This window comes from Bombus affinis, chromosome 2, assembly GCF_024516045.1.
Source record: "Bombus affinis isolate iyBomAffi1 chromosome 2, iyBomAffi1.2, whole genome shotgun sequence".
In the NCBI taxonomy this organism is placed as follows: domain Eukaryota; kingdom Metazoa; phylum Arthropoda; class Insecta; order Hymenoptera; family Apidae; genus Bombus; species Bombus affinis.
The window spans coordinates 11,575,013-11,594,281 of NC_066345.1; the positions used below are offsets into that span (position 1 = coordinate 11,575,013).

The following is a 19,269-nucleotide window of genomic DNA, read 5'->3' on the forward strand; positions in this document are numbered from 1 at the left end:
ACGCTTTGCAAATGTGATTTATTCCATTTTTCCTCGGCAGTTTCTCGCGCACGTGCCACTTCGTCGCGGAGAATGAAAGAAAAACACCTATCTTCAGGGAATTTCTTTTCCCCCTCGTTGAAACTAAAATTTTTGTATGCAGATCTTATCTTGCTATCGAATGTTTTCCGTTCGATTCGCTGAAAGATCTTTAACGTTCTTTATTTGCAACAAAGTAAATACCTTTAGCTCCGGAAAAATACTCGTGCGAAAATGACTAGAGAAACCGACCGAGAATACATGAAGCGCTTGATAAAACATGAGATACGAAGTCACGAGTAGCCTGTGAATATTCATGACTCTAAAGGTATTAAGATCTTGTTACATATATACATCTAACTAGATGCTAATACCTTGTAAATGAAAGATAAATATCGAGAATAATAGAATTGATGTAAGAAACTTAATGATTTCGTGATAACGTTTTAAGCGCCGAGACAAATTCGAGACTTTCTTGTGGAAATAAAGATCTGGGGTATCATTGAAACTGCATTTTTCTGTCTTTCCGAAAATTACCAATCTTAACGTGCTATTAAAGATAGAAGGAGATCAGTTCCTCCTGTTCGTTAGAGTTCTATTTATTTAAAAAAATATCTGTGTACATCGATGTATTTATTAACTCTATAAATCGGAAAGTACAGGAAAGCGTTGATGATACACCGTTTTTGTAAATTTATCTTGAAATTTACCATTATCTATGCCATCCTCTTGCCATGAGAGAACTTATGCAAGTAGGTCATTTATTTCTTGCGGATGAAATATTAATCGTGTACTTGCACGCGTACTGGAACTAGTAAAAAGTAGAGTGGATCATTTTCTGAATCGCTCTGTGTCTCACCTTTCGACCCTCGACTCCACCCAGAAGCTAGTGCTTCAGCTAACTATGCTCCAGTTATATCGATTCCAGCAACTATAACGAGTTCGAATGATAATAACGGCATCTAGATCTCTCGTTTGCTCTGAAATGTGATACCATTGTAAGAATTTCCACCGCAGAGAGAATTTCATTTACCAGTATCAACCAAGTAGTTGTATAATAGTTGCTATATAAACGCGAATCGTAACGGTTAACTCAATTTGTTGGAGAATTGACACGAAACTGTTATATGACTCTTATAAACTGACTCTTATAACAGAGATGTTATTTCTAAAAACAGAAGTCGAAGCCTGAAACAATCGTAGAAAGATGAACCCGGAGACTGTCGAGAACTTCGTGTTGAACAAATTGAACGACGTTTAAGTAGCTTATTTCGGTTGATTCCGTGCCGGGAAAACAAAAATGGATGTTGTCGAACAGAGACCCATTATTTCCTGAAAGGCGACCAACATTTTAATTAACTAAACAGTTAGCGTGTTTTTCAGGTATTGTACTTTACTTCACGACAAACGTAAACTGAAATCTACACAAGGGATCGGTGACACTCGCGAGATCATTAGCCTTTAGATTATTTATTTCACGACAGTTGCGCACGTGAGAAATCCTTTTGGTGGTCGTTCGCTGCTTTGGCCGACGACCAAAATTTGAGCAAGCAGAGCATGTGCATACGCGAGTACGTTGATTGACTGCTGGAATATCATCGACGATGATGTGTTCTAATTGAAACGCTTGGTCGTTGAGAATCACGAGCGAAATCGTCGACAAATCGTTCATTAAAACTTAATTAATGGTGACGAATGAAACCATAAAATCTCGCTTAATTATTCAAATTCATTCAATCATTCGTTTAAATATATAAAAGGCTATAATATAATTTCTTAAAAAGAATAAATATAATCACGAAACTTTTAACGCGAAATATGAAAAGTCTAAAAATATAATAAAATAACGAAATACAAATAGTAAAAGTGTTAAAAACGATAGGATCCAGAATTCAGCTATTAAATATTTATAATACAAGGCAAAATTGACCTGACGTCGACGAGAAAATTAATCTCGAACGATACACGAAAATTGCGTGGATATGTCGGAATTATTTTCAATAAATTTTCGACCGAGTCAGCTGTAAATACCTTTTATTCGGATTATTTTTTATAAACAAAATTCAACGCTTTAAATGATCGAAGCAAATTTGCAATAAAAATCTGTAAAGATGAAAATTCAGTTTCCCGAGTTTTTATATCCATGGCAATCCACCAGTCGATTTTTAACGATCAACTCAACAGCGAAGTATAATATTTTTACTCTTTGATTAATTGAGTCAATTTGCCGTATGTTCGTTGCACGCATAAATCCACGAATACGTGCAATGTACATGTATACACTCGCTGTACTGCATACTGTAACTCATTTAAATTAAACCAGTAAATGACAAAAATCTCTCAGTTATTTCTGCAACAGCAATCATAATTTAGACGTTCAATTTAGAACAGTACACCCGGTATATTATATGATAGCGTTTCACGCTAGAAACTACGTCTCGTATCTAATTGTGCACAATGTGCGAACGTACGCGTCCGGTGACACTTAAATATTGACGATAGAAGTTTCCAACAGGTTTCCGTTGATTTTCGCTAAGCGAATATCGCTGGTGAATTCGTATAAGCCGCCTGAAATTTCTAGGAAATTTCTGACGCGCCATAGTCACGAAATAACTCATGGGTGGACAACATTTTGCAAGGTCGTGGCGTGTTCAATGGAATCCAATTTCGAGGGGAAACGAGAACTTCCGCCGAGAAGATTCGCGTAGCGCGGCCGTCTGAATAATGCTAACTTGTGTCTCTGAAACTTTCAGACCGCGATAATAATCGAATTACTGAATAGAGTTCTGGCGAAAGTTGCATGTCATTAGCGCGAAACGATGCTGAAGACGAACTTTTCGAGAAAAAATATCTCGGTAGAATCGTAAAAAATTTTATGCCGGCCATCGTGGAACGAGTAGAAAAACACGATGCAAAAATAACTTCGAAAAACACGACAGCAAAATCGATTAGTCAGGACGACTAAGCGAGCGAAACGAGTAACGGGTGAAACGTTCGAACAGAGGTTTGGTATTGAGAAAGAAAAACGATGCGGGGCAATTGACGAATGGGAACTGGATGCTACCGATTGTTTGAACAAGAACACGCTTCTGTGCTGAACAAATATATATGCAACTTTTTAGATCCTGCCGAGGACGTCCACATTAATTTAATAAAAAAAAGAACATTATCAGTGTTTAGTAAAGGAATTCTTTCTTACTAAATATATCAAATTACAAGTTTCTTTTACACAACTAATAATAAAAAAAAAAAATAAAATAAAATAGATTTATAAAAGTAAAAATTTGTAAGTCTTTTTAATGGAATAGATGTTTCTCTTCTCTTTTTTCTTCGAGTTTTCAAATACCATCGATTCTTCGTAATATGCTGTACATCGATCCTTTTATGAAAAGATAACAAAGATCCGGTTGCAGGAATTCGAGAAGACTAAGGGTTAAGAAATATATCACGCTTCGAGAGAAAAAGTCAGGAGAAAAAGGAGAAGCAAGGATATTCTTGGACCGCCAGATATATCGTTGAAAAGTTTAAACGATCCACGGTAAAATCGCGGGATTAAATCATCTCGATTAAAGCGTCTCGAATTCAAGAATCCAGACGTTTAAAGATACGAAACTGAAATGCGGTAGAAAGGTTAACGAAGGAACACAGTCACTTTAATATCGCGGAAAAATTTGAGAAGATCGAGATATTTTACTTGGGAAACTAGAGAACCTCACCGAGATGGATCCTGGAAAATATACGGAAATGTACGTAAAATACAATTAACGCTCGCTACCATTATCAAGTAATTCTTGTACTGACCCAATTTTTAGACATTTTCTTGTGTTTCAACAGAAATGGCGATGGAAATTCTTGCATTCGTTATGTGGTTTTAAAAACGTAAATGACGGATCACGTTAGAAATTACGAGATTACATCTGTTACAAATATGAATAAGCAAAAATGTAGGAAGCGAGAATTAAGTCAAGGTACAAAGGTTTCACAGTTACTTGAAAATACATACAGAAAGAAACTCATTTCACGCTTTTTGCGTTTACTGCCATTGTCTGTAATTGAATGGTATCATCGTCGGTATAATCGTCAACCTGTAAATGTTTATCCATTCACGAAGAATTTAAAATGCAAAAGCGCAAAAATGCACAGAATGCAGATAGTATGCAAAGATATGTAAAATATCTAAAACGGTATTCATTATAATTGTATAGTAGCTAAAATAAACCTTCCTTTAGATATTATTTTACCCATGATTCAAAAATATTTACTTTTTATAAAAATTCACAGTCTTAATTATCCGAGTGATGATTATAATTACGTAGTCTCGTGGTTATCGCAACTTCTTTCTTTCATTTTTCATTTCATTTATCATCGCATATCGAAATACCGAAATTCCTTTGTTGGAGACTGATCGACAGCCTAAACTCTAAATGACACTGAGACGTTTTGAATGCTGGATCTTTATCGGTGCTATTATGCGGAAGAATTTCATCGTCACAAAAAGAGACGAAGCTTGATATATGGTCCCTCACGCAAGGGAACTTTGAACTTTTTGTGCGCTTTATCTTCCTTTTTACCTTTGGTTCGCTTTATCTTTCTTTTTGTTAAACGATCACCGACAATCAAGGAATTCATCGGTTTCATCCATTATACTTCAATCATTGTTATCATACAATACTTCGTTCGGAATTTGTTCCCTATCAACTAACTTCTTAAGGAATTAAAGTAGCCTCTTACACCGTAAAGTAAGGCTAAAATTAAAAGATCAACAAGAATATACTGTACACAATTTAATTTAGAGCCGAATACGTTAACTCGTTTCTCTTTCACCGTGACAATCAAATATCTCAAGATTCTGATAATACTAGTCTCGATAAACTCCAACTGCACGTATATCTTCATAGCATTTTAAAGTCGGTTTTACGATTACCTTAAAATAGGTAGCGTCAGATACGCATTGCGGTATCGTTTTTAGAACACCGTGTCGGCGGGAATAACGGCGTCGTTTTCCAGACGACGCACAAATTTCCACATCGCTCGAAGTGTCGAGTATTTTGCAAATTATGCATGTTTAAGGAAACAAAGCGACAGCACGACGATTCAAATGCGAGAAAGCACGTAAATTCTCCTGAAGAAAGTTTCCGCTTTTCACTTGGAAATCCCTTATTTCTCTGGGTACATGCCATTCGACTTTATGACAAAGGCCGCTCTACCAAATACTTATCGTTACATTCGCTTCGTTCTTTGAAAACCACTTTCTGCCAAATGTACAGTCGTGAGCCGATCCTGGCCGAACTCCAATTTCAGCATGACCCCGCATTGACCCCATAGTATTTTGGGCATTTGCCAATTCTGCTGCGTTCAAATACAACGTTTACGTCGAGTCATTGCGTGTCAAAATAAAAATTACCTCCGTAACCGAATAAATTCTGTTCCATGTTTGCCCTTTGGTCAATACTCTGGAAAATTTAAATTTCGCATAAATTGTATGATATTCTGTCGATAAATTTATCAACGCGTATTTATACAATTTATGAAAATATCGCATTTACATGTTCGGATACCCGAGAGATTGATGGTAACAATACGTGAATTCTATCGAAATACCGAACACGTTTGTTTCTGTGATTTACTCGCGAAAAATGTATCTGCTCGTTCCATAACTCCTCGACTTCTTAGCGCGTGCTGTTGCATAAATACAACGTTGTAAGTTAGGAAAGATGGTTAACAAAAACGATAACAAAAATATATTTGTATTATTAACATTTGATAAAAAATAATCTTTCTCGCAAGTTAAAAAAGTCGACTCTGAAAAGATCAACTGTACAGGACGATAATTAAGAAAAAAGTTCGACAGCCACGTTTATTCTCTTAGAAATCCATTTCATGGATTGATGTTTATTGCACATAAATGTCCAAATGCATACTTTTAAGCTACAGTGCATACCTATGGAGCATTCTGCGCATAGGTGATCGAAGACCAAAATTGGTAAGAGCATAGCTATCAAGCAAACTCACGTAACGAGTGGGAAACTCTGAAATTGGTGTTTCACGATTAGTACAAGATGTAATTACGATGTTCAATGTCCGATCACAACGCCTGATCGGGTAACGATTCACAGGGCCACGATTTGCCTGATCTATCTGCGCTACGTGAAACAATTGTGTTTGATGTTCCGACCCAAATGCGCGCTAATCGAATGCGAATTGACGGAAGAAACCCAACACAAAACAGGAAATACAAGAGAGAACTGGTTTCTGGTATTTATATGTCGTGTTTGCAATAGACCATCTTTTTCCCGAGAAATTGTAAAAATAGAGGAAAGAATATGAGAAAATCTGAGAGAAGGAAGGCGGAAACCTTGGTGCGCTTCGTTGAATGTTAAAACGTCACGTGGATAAAACCAAGACTCGTTTTCACCGATAAACTAAAACAAATAAAAATTCCACTGTATTGTAGTTCTATTTACATTACACTAACCGTAATTTTCTGTGTTGCAGGAAACATGGTGCAAAAGATGGTGGCACAGCACGCAGAGAAATCTCTCTTCGACAAAGAGTAATTTTTCTCCGAGGTTAAGTCCAATTCTAGCGGAAGGAATGGAAGATAAGAGTACGCCGAAAGAACAGAACCGAACAAAACCGACAAAAAATGACGAAGTAGAAAAAAGTTTGATGATCGCTGAGAACACGGAGAGTGCTGGTGAGTAATGATCGAACGCGATGAAGCTTCATAAAAAAGCTTTTCTTACGACTCACTTTTCGAACTTATTTTAAGACCCAAAGTCTTTGATCTTTAACTTAACTCTGCGTGAAGAGAAGTAAAGAATTTGAGAGGAAGATATTTTTACAGCTAGAATATTCATGGGTTGCTAATAAAAGAGAACCATTTGCAAGCTTATCTTAAATTATGTGTCTCGTATCTCTGTGTACCTTTACATAATTAAGATACATTCGTGACAATTTACACTTTGTGGATTTAAAATATTATAGAGAAACATACGAGCGGAGATTGTTGCAAAACTCTCCGGCATATTTCACATTCGTATAAATAAATTGTTATATTTAAACTTATACCAGATCATAATCAGAATTCATGGAATTTTTAGACAATATAAATAAGGCTTTCTGCATAAAGATTTAATAATAAATACCATATATTTATTTACTGATCAGTTTCTTTCTCCACGTGAAAATTAAATAACAGCACTTTATGTTGTTAAATCGTGGTCTACGTTAAACCAACTCGTTACTTAACCAATTTACAGAACACGCTTTGTTCGATATTTAGCTTCGTGGAAGTAAAAACGAACACATTAAAGGGATTAGGTGTTAGGAGATATTTTTAACCGGATATTTATTTAGCCTAGAACAAGGTAAATAACAATTTAACAAATAAACTGATTCAGAACGTTCTTCACTTCCTTATGTACACTTACTTCAATCCTTCGATCAAAATCAAATACAGTATTTTAAGATCGTTACAATTTTATAACCATCGACTTTAATATACAGTAGCTCACGAAAGTATTCGAACACTTGTAGAAATCTTTCATGAATATATTATTATGTGTATTATACGAAATATAATGAAATTTCGTAGTGTTTAATCAAACATCCAAGTTGCTCGTTGCTAAGAAACCTCGAATAACAACTGTACAATGCTCCTGAACAATTGAACTATATTCGCGATATCCTCGAACGGATGGATCGAGAAGTCGTTTCGAAGGTAAAGACAACGCGGTTCGAATTCTTACAAAGCGACATCGTTCGAGAATACCCAAAAACTTTTACCAAAGTATCACTACCGTGACGTACTACCGCAACTATTGACTCACAACTTTGGCAACGTTCCCTCTGGCTCTATCAAAATGGACCAAATATATTACAGAAAACCCAATTCCTTCAAGAAGTTTCCAAACGTTGGCTCTCAGTTCCATTTAAACTATCCTCGAGTACCTCGAACTCTTCGAATTCCATTTTTCCAAAATCATCTGTTCTCCAATTATTCTCATTAACCTGCCACCTATTTAAAGCACTGCCGATGAATCTGCTAGCATAATCTGACTTTGCATCCTCCAAATCACCCAGTTTAAAATCCACCTTAATATCCTTCGCCTCCTTGTTCTCCTCTTTCTTAGGCTCTAAACCGATCACCACAGGAGGCTCTCTTTTGACCTCTTTGATTCTATTATTCTCATCTTCCGATTTCACCTTCCCATCTTCATCCTCGTCTTCCTGCTTGTCTAACGTGGTGATCTCGATGCTAGGTGTCTCGGCTATCGTATACTGGCTCAAATCAGAAGCTCTGTCCCTGTTTCGATACCTCAGATGATTCTCCACGAGTCTTCCAGTTAGTTCGAATCTGCTGTCACAGGAGTTGCTCTTTATCAGCCTGAATTTTACGTAATCGTTCGATCCATCGACGCATTTGAATCTATTTTCTACTACTGGTGATATTAGTGGCCCATTGCTAGAGTTTACCACTTTGCCGCCATAGTAAGTGACTGACGTGCCATATTCGCGAATCTTTTTAAGAACGTCTGGAGATACGTAATGATTCGATCCACCTGACTCGGTCACATCGTTCTCGTGACAGTCGACTTCCTCATCTTCCGAGGAAATACACTGCACTCCGCTCCCAGGATCAGTGTCAGGATAATCGCTAGACACCCCAGAGCTTACGCTACCAGCATCCCAATTATTGTGGTGATGATGGTGGTGATGGTAACGGTTCATCTTGTTCTTGGAGGAAGTCGAGTCGCTCGGCGATGTGTGGCCGCTCCTGGCCTCGAAACTTTGTGCCAGAATCCTGGTTTTTGACTCGCAACGGGGACTGTCTAATTCGTCCTTGCATCCAACCACCGATGCGGTCGAAGATGTGGATTTCTCCATGTTCTCGAATAGTTTCGTGAGATCCTTCGCCCTGCTGGAACATCTGAACATGGCATGGTAATTTTCGCTAAATGAAGTTGAGTAAGTAGGATGGTGCGTAGTTCGTTACTGATCAAAAGTTTGGAATTACTATGTTTTCATAGAGTTCAAAGTTTAAGAAAGGGAAAAGTGACTTTGGAATTCTGGCAGCATCGAAAATTGTTACATCAATAATTTATTGAAGCGAAGGAACTTTACTGTTGATATCTGTTGCGTTACTTACGAGATAATAGTAATGAAATTAATAGTTGAAAAGTGATTCCAAACATTCGTCCAGCAACGTATATTAAACCGAGTAGTGTTCATCTTTCGCTAGTATATGCATTTTACTAAACTTTTGCAAAAACTTTTTGCAAACTTTTCGCAGAAAAAAAAATCATATTCTACCTGGTAGCCTCATCCACCTTCTCCGACATTTCATCAAAATGGCTGTCATCAATGCTACTCAGATCCTTCATACTAGCACTCTTCCTGCTCTTACAATCCCGCGAGAACGTCGAGTTAGACGGATTCTTCATCTTCAATGTATTCTCAAACATAAGTCTCACGTTTTTCACGGTATCAGGATCAGGTAGTTCTTCATCGATAAGCTCACGGTTTACTCTAATAGGATGATAAAAGAAATGCTTCCTGATAGACGACTGTTTCGGGCTTTTAGCATTGACATCTGAACTCTCGCAACTTCTCTGGCAATTCTCTGCGTCCGTTTTCTTCTGTATAGCTCCTGCTATCTTACAGCTTGGCTCTGATCTCACCTTTCCAACGTTAGATGGTTTGCGCTCTATGGTTTCCGCGCGTACTGGTTCTATAATCACAACGTTATTATCCAACAGAAGCTCCTGGAAGGAATATTCTCGCAGATATTGGATCAATCCCTCATACGTGACGTCATTACGAGCATTAGTGTACATGTTCTTGCCGAACATGTTCGACTTGACGATCTTGTAACGAACATGATCGAACTCCTGATCGTCATCCTGCTGACACTCGATCGAATCCACGCAACTGATCGATCTTGTCAGATTACCGTGCATCTTTTGACTCTCGTTCTCCTTTGACGATAATCCCTTGTCTGTGCAGTTAGACACGTGATCCTCATCGATGCCATCGTCGACGGATCTTCGTCTGGTGTCGCTTCCGGATTCTGATCCTAAACCCAGATCAGAGCTCTCTGATCGTGCCTCGAAACCTAAGCTTCCTTTCACTACGCTACAAGCCTTCCCGATAATATTCGATGTCTCTTTGACGATCCTCTCGAATCTACCTTCCGTCTGTTTTCCCTTAATACCATCTTTCTGTGAGTTTTTCTGCTCGGAAGTGTTCCTCGCGTTCACCACGCTCGTGTTCGCCTCGCGTTCTTCCTGGTTTACGCTCTAAAACGACAGAAATTGCATTTTGTAAGGAATACAAGTTCTTTGGGATGTTTCATGGTTGAATGGTCTTATGTGTGATTACGTTTTCAATATTGCAAATACGGAGGAACGAGGTTGGAGATTCTATTAAAGAAATTGAGGTGAAAGATGTGTACGAGGAAGAGAAAGCTTTTATCTGTATATATCATTAGGCTACGTATCGAACGAAAATATTTTGTACACGTACAAAGCGCTTGATGGTCGAAAATATTTTGCAACTATATAAAGATACTTGGTCGCTAAGAATATTTTCTAATTGTATAAAGACGCTTCATGGTACTTTAAATCTGCCATTAATATTTAAATTAGGTGCTAATCTTTGCCGGAGAATCTTCCAAAATTTACACATTTTATAAATCTATGAATTTATGAAAAATGATAAATTGTTCCATTTAAAACTTCTACGATTTCTAAAATTAAAATGGATAAAATGAATCGAGAGATGGAGAAACTATTCTTTATCACTTACCTCTACGTTCTTCAGAGCCCCATCAACCTCGTCGATCTTCCCATTCGATTGCACCAGGTCGATACAATTGCCTGACTCTTGTCCATTACTCTGAGACTTCTCGTTCTTTTGCTCGTCCTTCTTAAAGGAACCAACTTCGATGGTAAGACTTCGATGTCGCCTCTTGGTCACGTCGCTATCGATGACCTTGAGCACCTGTGGCCTACGCGACATGTCCTCCTGCTCCTCCGTGTCCGAGATCCAAATCGATTTATAGTCTTCCGCCTCCTCGACCTTCCGATCGATCTGTTTCTCTCCTACCAGCACCAGCTCGTCATCGAGCCTGTATCTACTCTCTTTGATATTCGAACACGTGGATCTTTGATCTACGAATTCGTTTCGGAGGTAAGTTATCGAGTCCCTGTCGTCCTCGAAATCCTCTCGAACTTCGTGACGTAGCTCCTCCTTTGTGTTCTGCAGTGATAAATTATCTCTGAATAGACGCAAAGAACCGGTTTTTTCTTTTTGACAATCGAATTCTTCGATGTCTTGCGGGCTGTTCCCTTCCTTGGTGCTGCTTTCTTTACATTTTTCCTCGTCTGTAGCGTTGCTCCTCGTGGATGATCTCTCCACCACGACGCGAGACTCGAGATATTCCAGTGGTTTTAGGTTTGGGTCGTTCCTTTGACGGAGGTTATTGTTACGCGCGTCCTCCTCGTCGAATTCCAAACGTACGTTCGATAAAGGTAAGAGGTTCAGAACGTCGAAGTACTCTAGCTCGCCATCGTCTTCGAACAGAATGCTGTCCAGGCTCCTGTGCTCCTTCCGTTTACGTTTCACCTGAGAATGGAATGTTCTCTGTTCCTTTCAAAATTGTTTTATACACATTCATATCGTATTTTATAAATTATCAAACAACCGAGCAATAGTAGTATAGTAGAACTCCATTTTTGTCAGAATTCTATGGAATGAATATGTTTTCTATTCCTTTTAAAATTATTGTACACCTTTTTACGTTATGTTTTGTAAATTACTACCAATAAACGTATAGTACAACTGCATGTTTATCAGAATCTAATTGTAAGAAGGAAGATCTTGGACCAGTCGCGGAAGTATCGATATTCCATCGTAACTTCGAGATAAACGCGACTATCCTCGTTCTCAAACGCTATTCGAGATAAGAGTGAATTTATGGGGTATGGTATATAGTGAGATATAAGGACGCGCTCTATGTATCCTGTAGGAAGCATCAAATGCTCCCGACGAGAAATTTATACGTGTAGTATCGGTTAGTATTCAAATGATTAGCAAACACAGGCCAAATGATACCAATATTAAAGTCAACATTAATTTAGAATTAACACTAGAATTTAGTACATATGATATTCAGTGCGTGACATTTTCTACTCGGATTCCGTTCATTTAATTAGCTTTATAAGAATATTAATTTCCATTCCACAATCAATCAATTAACCCTATGTGACATGTAACATAGGAATCTCGTTTCCTGATGATCATCAAATATCTCCGTTTCATATGAGTCGCTTGAACAGTAGAAACGCAAGATTTACCTGAGTGTAGATGCAATCGATACTGCGATTTCCTTCGATTGGCCAGCCGTCTTCGACAATGTCCACTAAATCGCTAACGGTGTCCAACGACTGCACACTGCGGTAACGTCTCGGTGATTCGGGCCAGTCGAGGATGTTCAATCGATCAGGATCGGTCCGATTGCCTCGAGTGTAGTGCAGAGGATCCGGAAACGAGGGGAGTCCCGAAGGAATCGAGTGAAGGCCGCAAGCAGATCTCGAGTGATACGATTTCGCCTCGTTGAATCGTTCGTACGAATCCGAAAGATGCTGTTGACTCTTGCAGAGTCTGAAATATAAAGTACAAACGCATTGGAAAACCATTGAATCGAGACGTAGAAATATTATGGTAACAACGTAAGATATTGTTCTTGAAATAAACTGGAACTTGAAGATTCGTAGGATTTATTTCTGTTTCTTATCGGAGCTATCAGATCTCGGGATAGCATTCGCTATTCGGTATAATATACCACGTAATTGAAACCAAAGGTATTTTCATGCTGGTTATAGCAGATAGAAAATAAATATTATCAGATAAAATTAAATAACTTACGTCTCGAACTATAATAATTCTTTCTCCTTCGCATAACGTATTTTACGCTATAAAAATGATTTAAACCAATAGCGAATAAAGAAATACATCGATCAATATGTGCAAAAGTGTAGAATGCAATTCGGAGAGAAAAGCAACAGTTGCATCGTCCGAATAAGTTTTTAGTTTACAGAGATAAATTTATTCCCTATGAACCGTCTCGGATGTTCTTGTTGTTCGACTTGTGTTTGAGGAATACATACAAGTAGTTGGAGTTTCCATTTACTAAAACGACAAGAATTAAAGGATTCGGTACGCCTGTTTCAGGTCATTGCATTATTAATGCGGCTTTAACTTAGCAGACCTTTTGCAGCGAACCGTGGAAGGCCGATAGAAACAAGAAAGTTTCTTGAGTGACGTACGACTTGGTTTCATATAGAAAATCTTGTATGCTGTGTACAAACGAGTTTCTGGCTGGTCCATGAATTTCGAAAATGTTTGGCATAGCAGACAAATTGCAGGTTGGTTAATTTATTCGACCTGCCATAGCTTTCCCTTCGAATTGACCAATTTAACGAACACTATTCGATATTATCCAACGCAAAGTGAATACATTCGCTGTTATTCGCGCACATATCGCGTTGATTGTTATTGCACATATTGTGTGTATTTTAAATTCAGTACCTTCGTAAGAGAAATACAAATTTTACCTACGATGTATTAGTTAAATGTTTGTCGTGAAAAAGCCTTGATTCTTTGATTAATGATTAAAATTAACGATTAACGATTAACAATTTGTAAAGTTACGTATACGAAGATAGTACTTGTTCGAAATTTTATTCAAGATATTATATAAAATGAAGGATATTATGGAGGAGAAAATTATGGATATTGATATTTTAGCATCAACGAATTCGTTAAACAGTAGAAATTAAATTTTCTGTTCGTACGGTAAAACGATTCTCTTAATTACATTACAGATATTACTTTGCTATTTGCACGGTTTCGATTAAACTGGCTACGAAGCTTGTGACTGATTGGGGTGGTAATTTTCGAACAGATATTATTCTCTACAAGAACGTGTAAAAAAATCCGACTATTGGACGAAACAGAGTATCGCGTCCTACGAACAGAGTTGTTACGTGCAGTTAAAAAGCTCGAACAAGCTCCTTATGCTTAACCCGTTCTATGGTAATTAGCGTTTCATAATGAAAGATAGTTTCTTGTCTTGTAATACGCGAGTCACGCGATTCAAATACAACGTTGCTCTTCTTTATGCTTGATCGTATTGTTAATTTCTTTCGTAGAAAAGGACAGAAGCAGATTATCCTTCTTAATCGCTCGAATTTCACAAAAATGAAAATTTATTCGCGATGATTCACTGATTTAGCCATCTATAATGATTTTTAAATAAACGAGACTTTCCAAACTATATTTAGTTACTATAATTAATCCAATAACGTAAGTGACGTAAGACTTTTTTACGATAAGATCACAAGGATACAGAGATCGTAATTACAAGCATCTTTATTCGATAACTAACGGATGTTCCTGAATGATGTCATCGCCGTCTCTGAGACAACGTTCGTTCTAACATACCTATCCTTCAAAGAATTGCGATCTATCAGCTTGGCTCGTGGAATCAATTGATGCCTCCTAGGCAAATCGAAGGTCGATTGCCCGAGCCTGAAGTGATGCGCCTCTCGATCGTGTCGAGATTCGTCCTCGGATATCACCGCAAGGCTCCTTGTTCGTTTCAAGAGCTTCCTGCGGTCCTGCGTGGACTGCGCTGAATTGGCCTCGTGTCGTCCCCCTTCTCTGTAATCGATCAAATTAAATATTAAACATATTAATCCTGTTTGCTTATCGTTGACGATAATACCTCTTCGATAATACCTTAAGAGACTTTTGAAGTATAGTACATCAATAATTGATTTTCAGAGATAATTAACTAGCACTTTGAAACTTTCATTTGTTACGAAACTTTCGTGGGAAGCTTTGTTCGAATTTTGGCCACCACGCGCTAATGGAGATTATGTACTCTGTTTCGAAAATTTCATTGAAAATTCAGTGATAATTTTCCTATACGTGTTACGAAAATTTGTCGTACTTGTAATTTCTATATTGCATTTTCAAATTAGTTTCAAACTTGAGATTATCCGCTTCATTTCTTTCCAAGATTCCATTGAATGTCCAATAATAATTTTCTTGCGCTTGTCACGGCAATTTTTAGTACTCGTAATTTCTATGTATATTTTCAAGTTTGTTTGAAACTTTATCAATACGATCGTGATAGTCGAGTTTCATAACAGTGACAATGACGAAATTTCGTGATGTTTGGATAACATACATAACATATTCGTGAAAGTTGTCTCCTATTATAAGAGTTGTTATTTCAAGTATGATGAAAGCATATTTAAAATGAATAAAAGGCCTTGCATATGTTTGATCAATAATACTAAGAAGAAGCATCGTGTTGGCATAAAAACGGAACCCTTTTATGTCCGTGCGAGATCACCTGTTCTTTTCATGCGCTTATTCCGTGCACGAATCATAGATCGAGCATGATCCGCATAAAAAATTCGCCCAATACACCGATACATACTATTTCATATGTTTACGTAATCCTTTGGCGAACTCTCGCAAAACACTGTGTTTTCCAAGAAGTGTCGCCTTCTGGATAAACTTTTTGTTAACGCGCGGTAAATTATACGACATTACGTTTTTTCAAGAGAAACGAAAATTTTGCGTTTGTCATTAGAGAAAACAAAGTTAGAAGTTCCGTAGCAGTAATCCTTCTGAACATCAAAATCCATGTATACGAATAAATAATTTCAAATAGCTTACGCGCCGCTTTTTATGATAAATTTAAATTATTATTTTCTTCGAAGTTTATGAGATTATTTAATCGGTAAAAGTATGGCATAATTTTTTACGAAAGTTGCGAATATATTTAATTGAATAACATGACATGAATAACATTGACGAATAATAATTTCGAATAAAATTTGCGACACTAATATGCGTATACGAGAACGTCGATATTAATTTTAAACATAGTATTAATATTAATTGTAAAAATAGAAGATTCCCTATGTGAATCAATGAGTGGTTATAAACGCTGTATGTGATACGCGTTAATTAAATTTCGCTATGCTCATCCTTATTTAACGTATCCTGTATTCAAGCTTGATTATCGGTACATCTAAAAAACTAGTTACACGAGTCCCCAAGATCATGGCGACAGTATTCTAACGATTCCTTTCAACCATCAGTAATTGATCCATTACTATACTTTTACTGAATAACGATGCAGCGAAGCATCGGCGTATTCGTATGAACAGAGGCCATAATCAACAAAGTAGTCACGCAACGTTCGCTTATTTGAAAACTGAAGGAAACCACGCCTTTAGGGGTCTACTTGTTCGACCAGCGTTGATAGAAACTAGAAGGCAATTTGTTCTATTTCGAGAGATTTAAGAAATTGCGCTTCCATATTATCGATGAAACAGTTTAAAAACTTGGAACTTAACAAGAAACTCAACGAACGTGCATTGGAAATGTCAAATTTGACGTACTATGTTTATAACAAGGATATGAAAACTATAAAATTGGCCATCACGAATAGTCAGAATATTCGTATGACTTTTCTCTTTATATGAGAGTAAATTTGGAAAAAGTACCATGGGAGTTGTATAAAACAGAAATTTAGTATTTGGAAAAAGTTAAAAGCATCCTGCTGAAAAATTTGTTAATGTATAAACTATTTCAAGCGAAACGTGAAACTGTAACAACGTGAAACTCCGTTTCTGAAATTTTTTAATTATAGAACAGGTAATTCTTTTAAATGTGGAATAATGAAACAAATTAAAGTCGAAGTTGATCAAAATTAATTGCTAATGTTAAAGTATATTGAGTCATATGGAAATTATTTTAATTAAGTATATGACGTATTAATTAAATGTAGTAAAAACAAAAAAAGACCCCTGCGATTAGTTTTATTTGAACGCATAACATTTCATGCATATATTTATTATGTATTCACATTTCCACCTCGACAAAGGCAAATACTAATTTTCGCAAAAACAACCGTATGCTTTCAGCAACTTGAAAAATAAAAAATCCAGAGCTTCTATAAAAAATAAAATTCAGCTTTTCAGATTTACTAATACTAATAATTTAATTGAACAAAAAGGCGCAGAAAAATTAAAATTATCAACTTTACTGAAATAAAACGTTTTATGTTTAAAAGGTTAGCACCACGGTAATGACTTTTAGCACAACAGTGTCAATCGTACGGACTGTCAACGAAATCGAAGTATTTGTAAGAAGCAAACTCGTCAGACGACCTTTGAGTAGCTGAAAACACGACAAAGTCTCGATTATTCGATTTGTATAACCATCCTTGAGAAAACAGATCCCTAACAGCGTCCCAGAATAATTAGAGCAATCAACCGCGTGACGGTGGAAAGGTCATCGCGAAATTCGTGTCATGATTACTCCATGATGAAATGCACAAACTCAGCATTCGTGATCCGTATACTAACGACAATACAAAGTCATATATGACCATCTCGTGAGTGCATCGTGACACTTGTACAAATAAAGCGTGTCATTTAAACGATATAATATGGTAATCGAAATTTTGTTAAAATGCGAACATACGAATCCGAATATATTACGATCCAATGAGGCTTTTTTCGATTTCTTCTTCTTTCAATTTCTTAAAAACAAATTTATCTTCTAGTTGCTCCTCAAGTTCGAGTCCCAAGACAACAACACGTAGCCCCGTCATATTAAATCGTTTTCATTGCCTAATAAAATTCAACTTTGAATATGGCGCCCATTGAAAAGTAATTTACCTCTTTTCCCGTCGAATTGCCCGCAAACTCGATATCGCAAACTTTCTCTTTCTATTGATTTGACTTTAATGCATCTTCAGAAAATCAGATATTACTTAATCGCAGGACGTAACTTTTCTTGTCGCATCGTTCATGTCATTAACAGACAGATAAATTCAACGAGCTGGAAAATTCAGCGAGATTTACGACCGAAAATCACCTGCTTATCGACAAAAAAGCATCGACAATACCGTGTAATATGCTTGAAGGAGGTTGCAGTTTAATTTACTACCGATGTTTTTTACTTGAAAATTTGTTTCGGCCGTTCAACTCGTTATTAAGATCTTTTATTCGCAAATAACTCTTGAATACTTTCAAAAATGAATATCAAGGCACGATCTCGATGCAGTAAAAGAATCGCAGGCTTTTTTTTAGCGTAGCTAATAGCCGGCTCAAGATCGTTGGTTTTTCCGCTCGAACAGCCAGAAACTGCAAGTAAACGCGTCCTTTCGACCGCCTTTGCGAACACGAATCCTTGAAGCCAGGATGCAAATGGCGTATCGTCATCTCATTGTGTTCGACTGAGCACGGCGAATCGTTACGTAAGATTTTTGCCGAGTTATCTCGGCCACTTTTACGAGCCATTTTTCGAGCTACGTGAACTGACTCGGGGCTCTTTATCTTTAGGTACTTTTCTTTTCCATCTTTTTCTCCGAAAAATATCAGGAAATTTTAAACGGAGAACTTTTAACGAAGGCCTTTCAGAAATTTCACATCTTGCTTTGAATAGTTTGCTTCATCAAAGGTTGCGTGTTCTTTGCGACTATTTGTAAAATTACATGCAGTTTGTTGGCAATTAGATAGCGATCTTTTGAACTGTTTATCGCGGTTATAACGAGTACAGAAATTTTTATTAAAACTTTAAGTGGTCTCAAAGAGAACAAGACAGCATTTAATTATAAATTACTTAAATAATTAAATTGCGTTACTTTTATCTTTATTTTATTGAATTGCAATGGGAAACGTCATAAAGGACATAAAGATAAATATGTTCGCAGAAAGAATCTTTTTTCTTGATTTTCTATCGAACAATAGCCAGACAAATAACGCTGTGTAACAAGAGAAAATGCCTTTTGTGCTATTCTTTTTATTTTCCTTGCAATAGTAAAAGCCCACGCAATCGAGAATTATTCAGTGATTTTCGATCGCTGGTTCAATTCAATCCCGATTACGCTTCGTCTGTGCCCTTTACTCAAGCAACGCATATCAGAAAATCGATCGCGTGCAAACTCAGCTCGAACTTATAGCTTTAACGGGCTTATCGATGCTTTTACGACACGTTTTAGCACAATTTTTACGATGTTAACTAAAAATCGTCGCATGCGAACAGCAGAAAAAACGAAACGCGATAACCCTTTCGCGATTGCTTTTCGGATCCCTTTGTTTTTATCCCTCAGTAAAGTTTTTATCAGGAACGAAACCACATTCGCGGTCGCTAACT

General features: G+C 37.1%; 2 protein-coding genes and 1 long non-coding RNA gene across 5 annotated transcripts in view; 2 read left to right on the forward strand and 1 right to left on the reverse strand.

Moving 5' to 3' along the window:
• The window catches only part of LOC126928936 (calcium uniporter protein, mitochondrial), a 79,353-nt gene that overhangs the window by 26,658 nt on the left and 33,426 nt on the right, over positions 1-19,269 (forward strand). For both annotated transcript variants that reach the window (XM_050744859.1, XM_050744858.1), the window contains exon 2: positions 6,514-6,715. In XM_050744859.1, the coding sequence (XP_050600816.1) occupies positions 6,514-6,715 (202 nt within the window). The remainder of the gene's footprint in view (positions 1-6,513; positions 6,716-19,269) is intronic.
• Positions 1,169-4,253, forward strand: LOC126928992 (uncharacterized). Its single transcript, XR_007717038.1, has 2 exons — positions 1,169-3,764; positions 3,853-4,253. It is a non-coding gene; the product is annotated as an uncharacterized LOC126928992 (long non-coding RNA).
• LOC126928910 (uncharacterized) overlaps positions 7,152-19,269 on the reverse strand; it is a 31,163-nt gene continuing 19,045 nt past the window's right edge. For both annotated transcript variants that reach the window (XM_050744784.1, XM_050744785.1), the window contains exons 2-6: positions 14,527-14,745; positions 12,378-12,684; positions 10,828-11,646; positions 9,334-10,319; positions 7,152-8,950 (exon numbers count right to left, since the gene is read on the reverse strand). In XM_050744784.1, the coding sequence (XP_050600741.1) occupies positions 7,918-8,950; positions 9,334-10,319; positions 10,828-11,646; positions 12,378-12,684; positions 14,527-14,745 (3,364 nt within the window). In that variant the 3' untranslated portion in view covers positions 7,152-7,917. The remainder of the gene's footprint in view (positions 8,951-9,333; positions 10,320-10,827; positions 11,647-12,377; positions 12,685-14,526; positions 14,746-19,269) is intronic.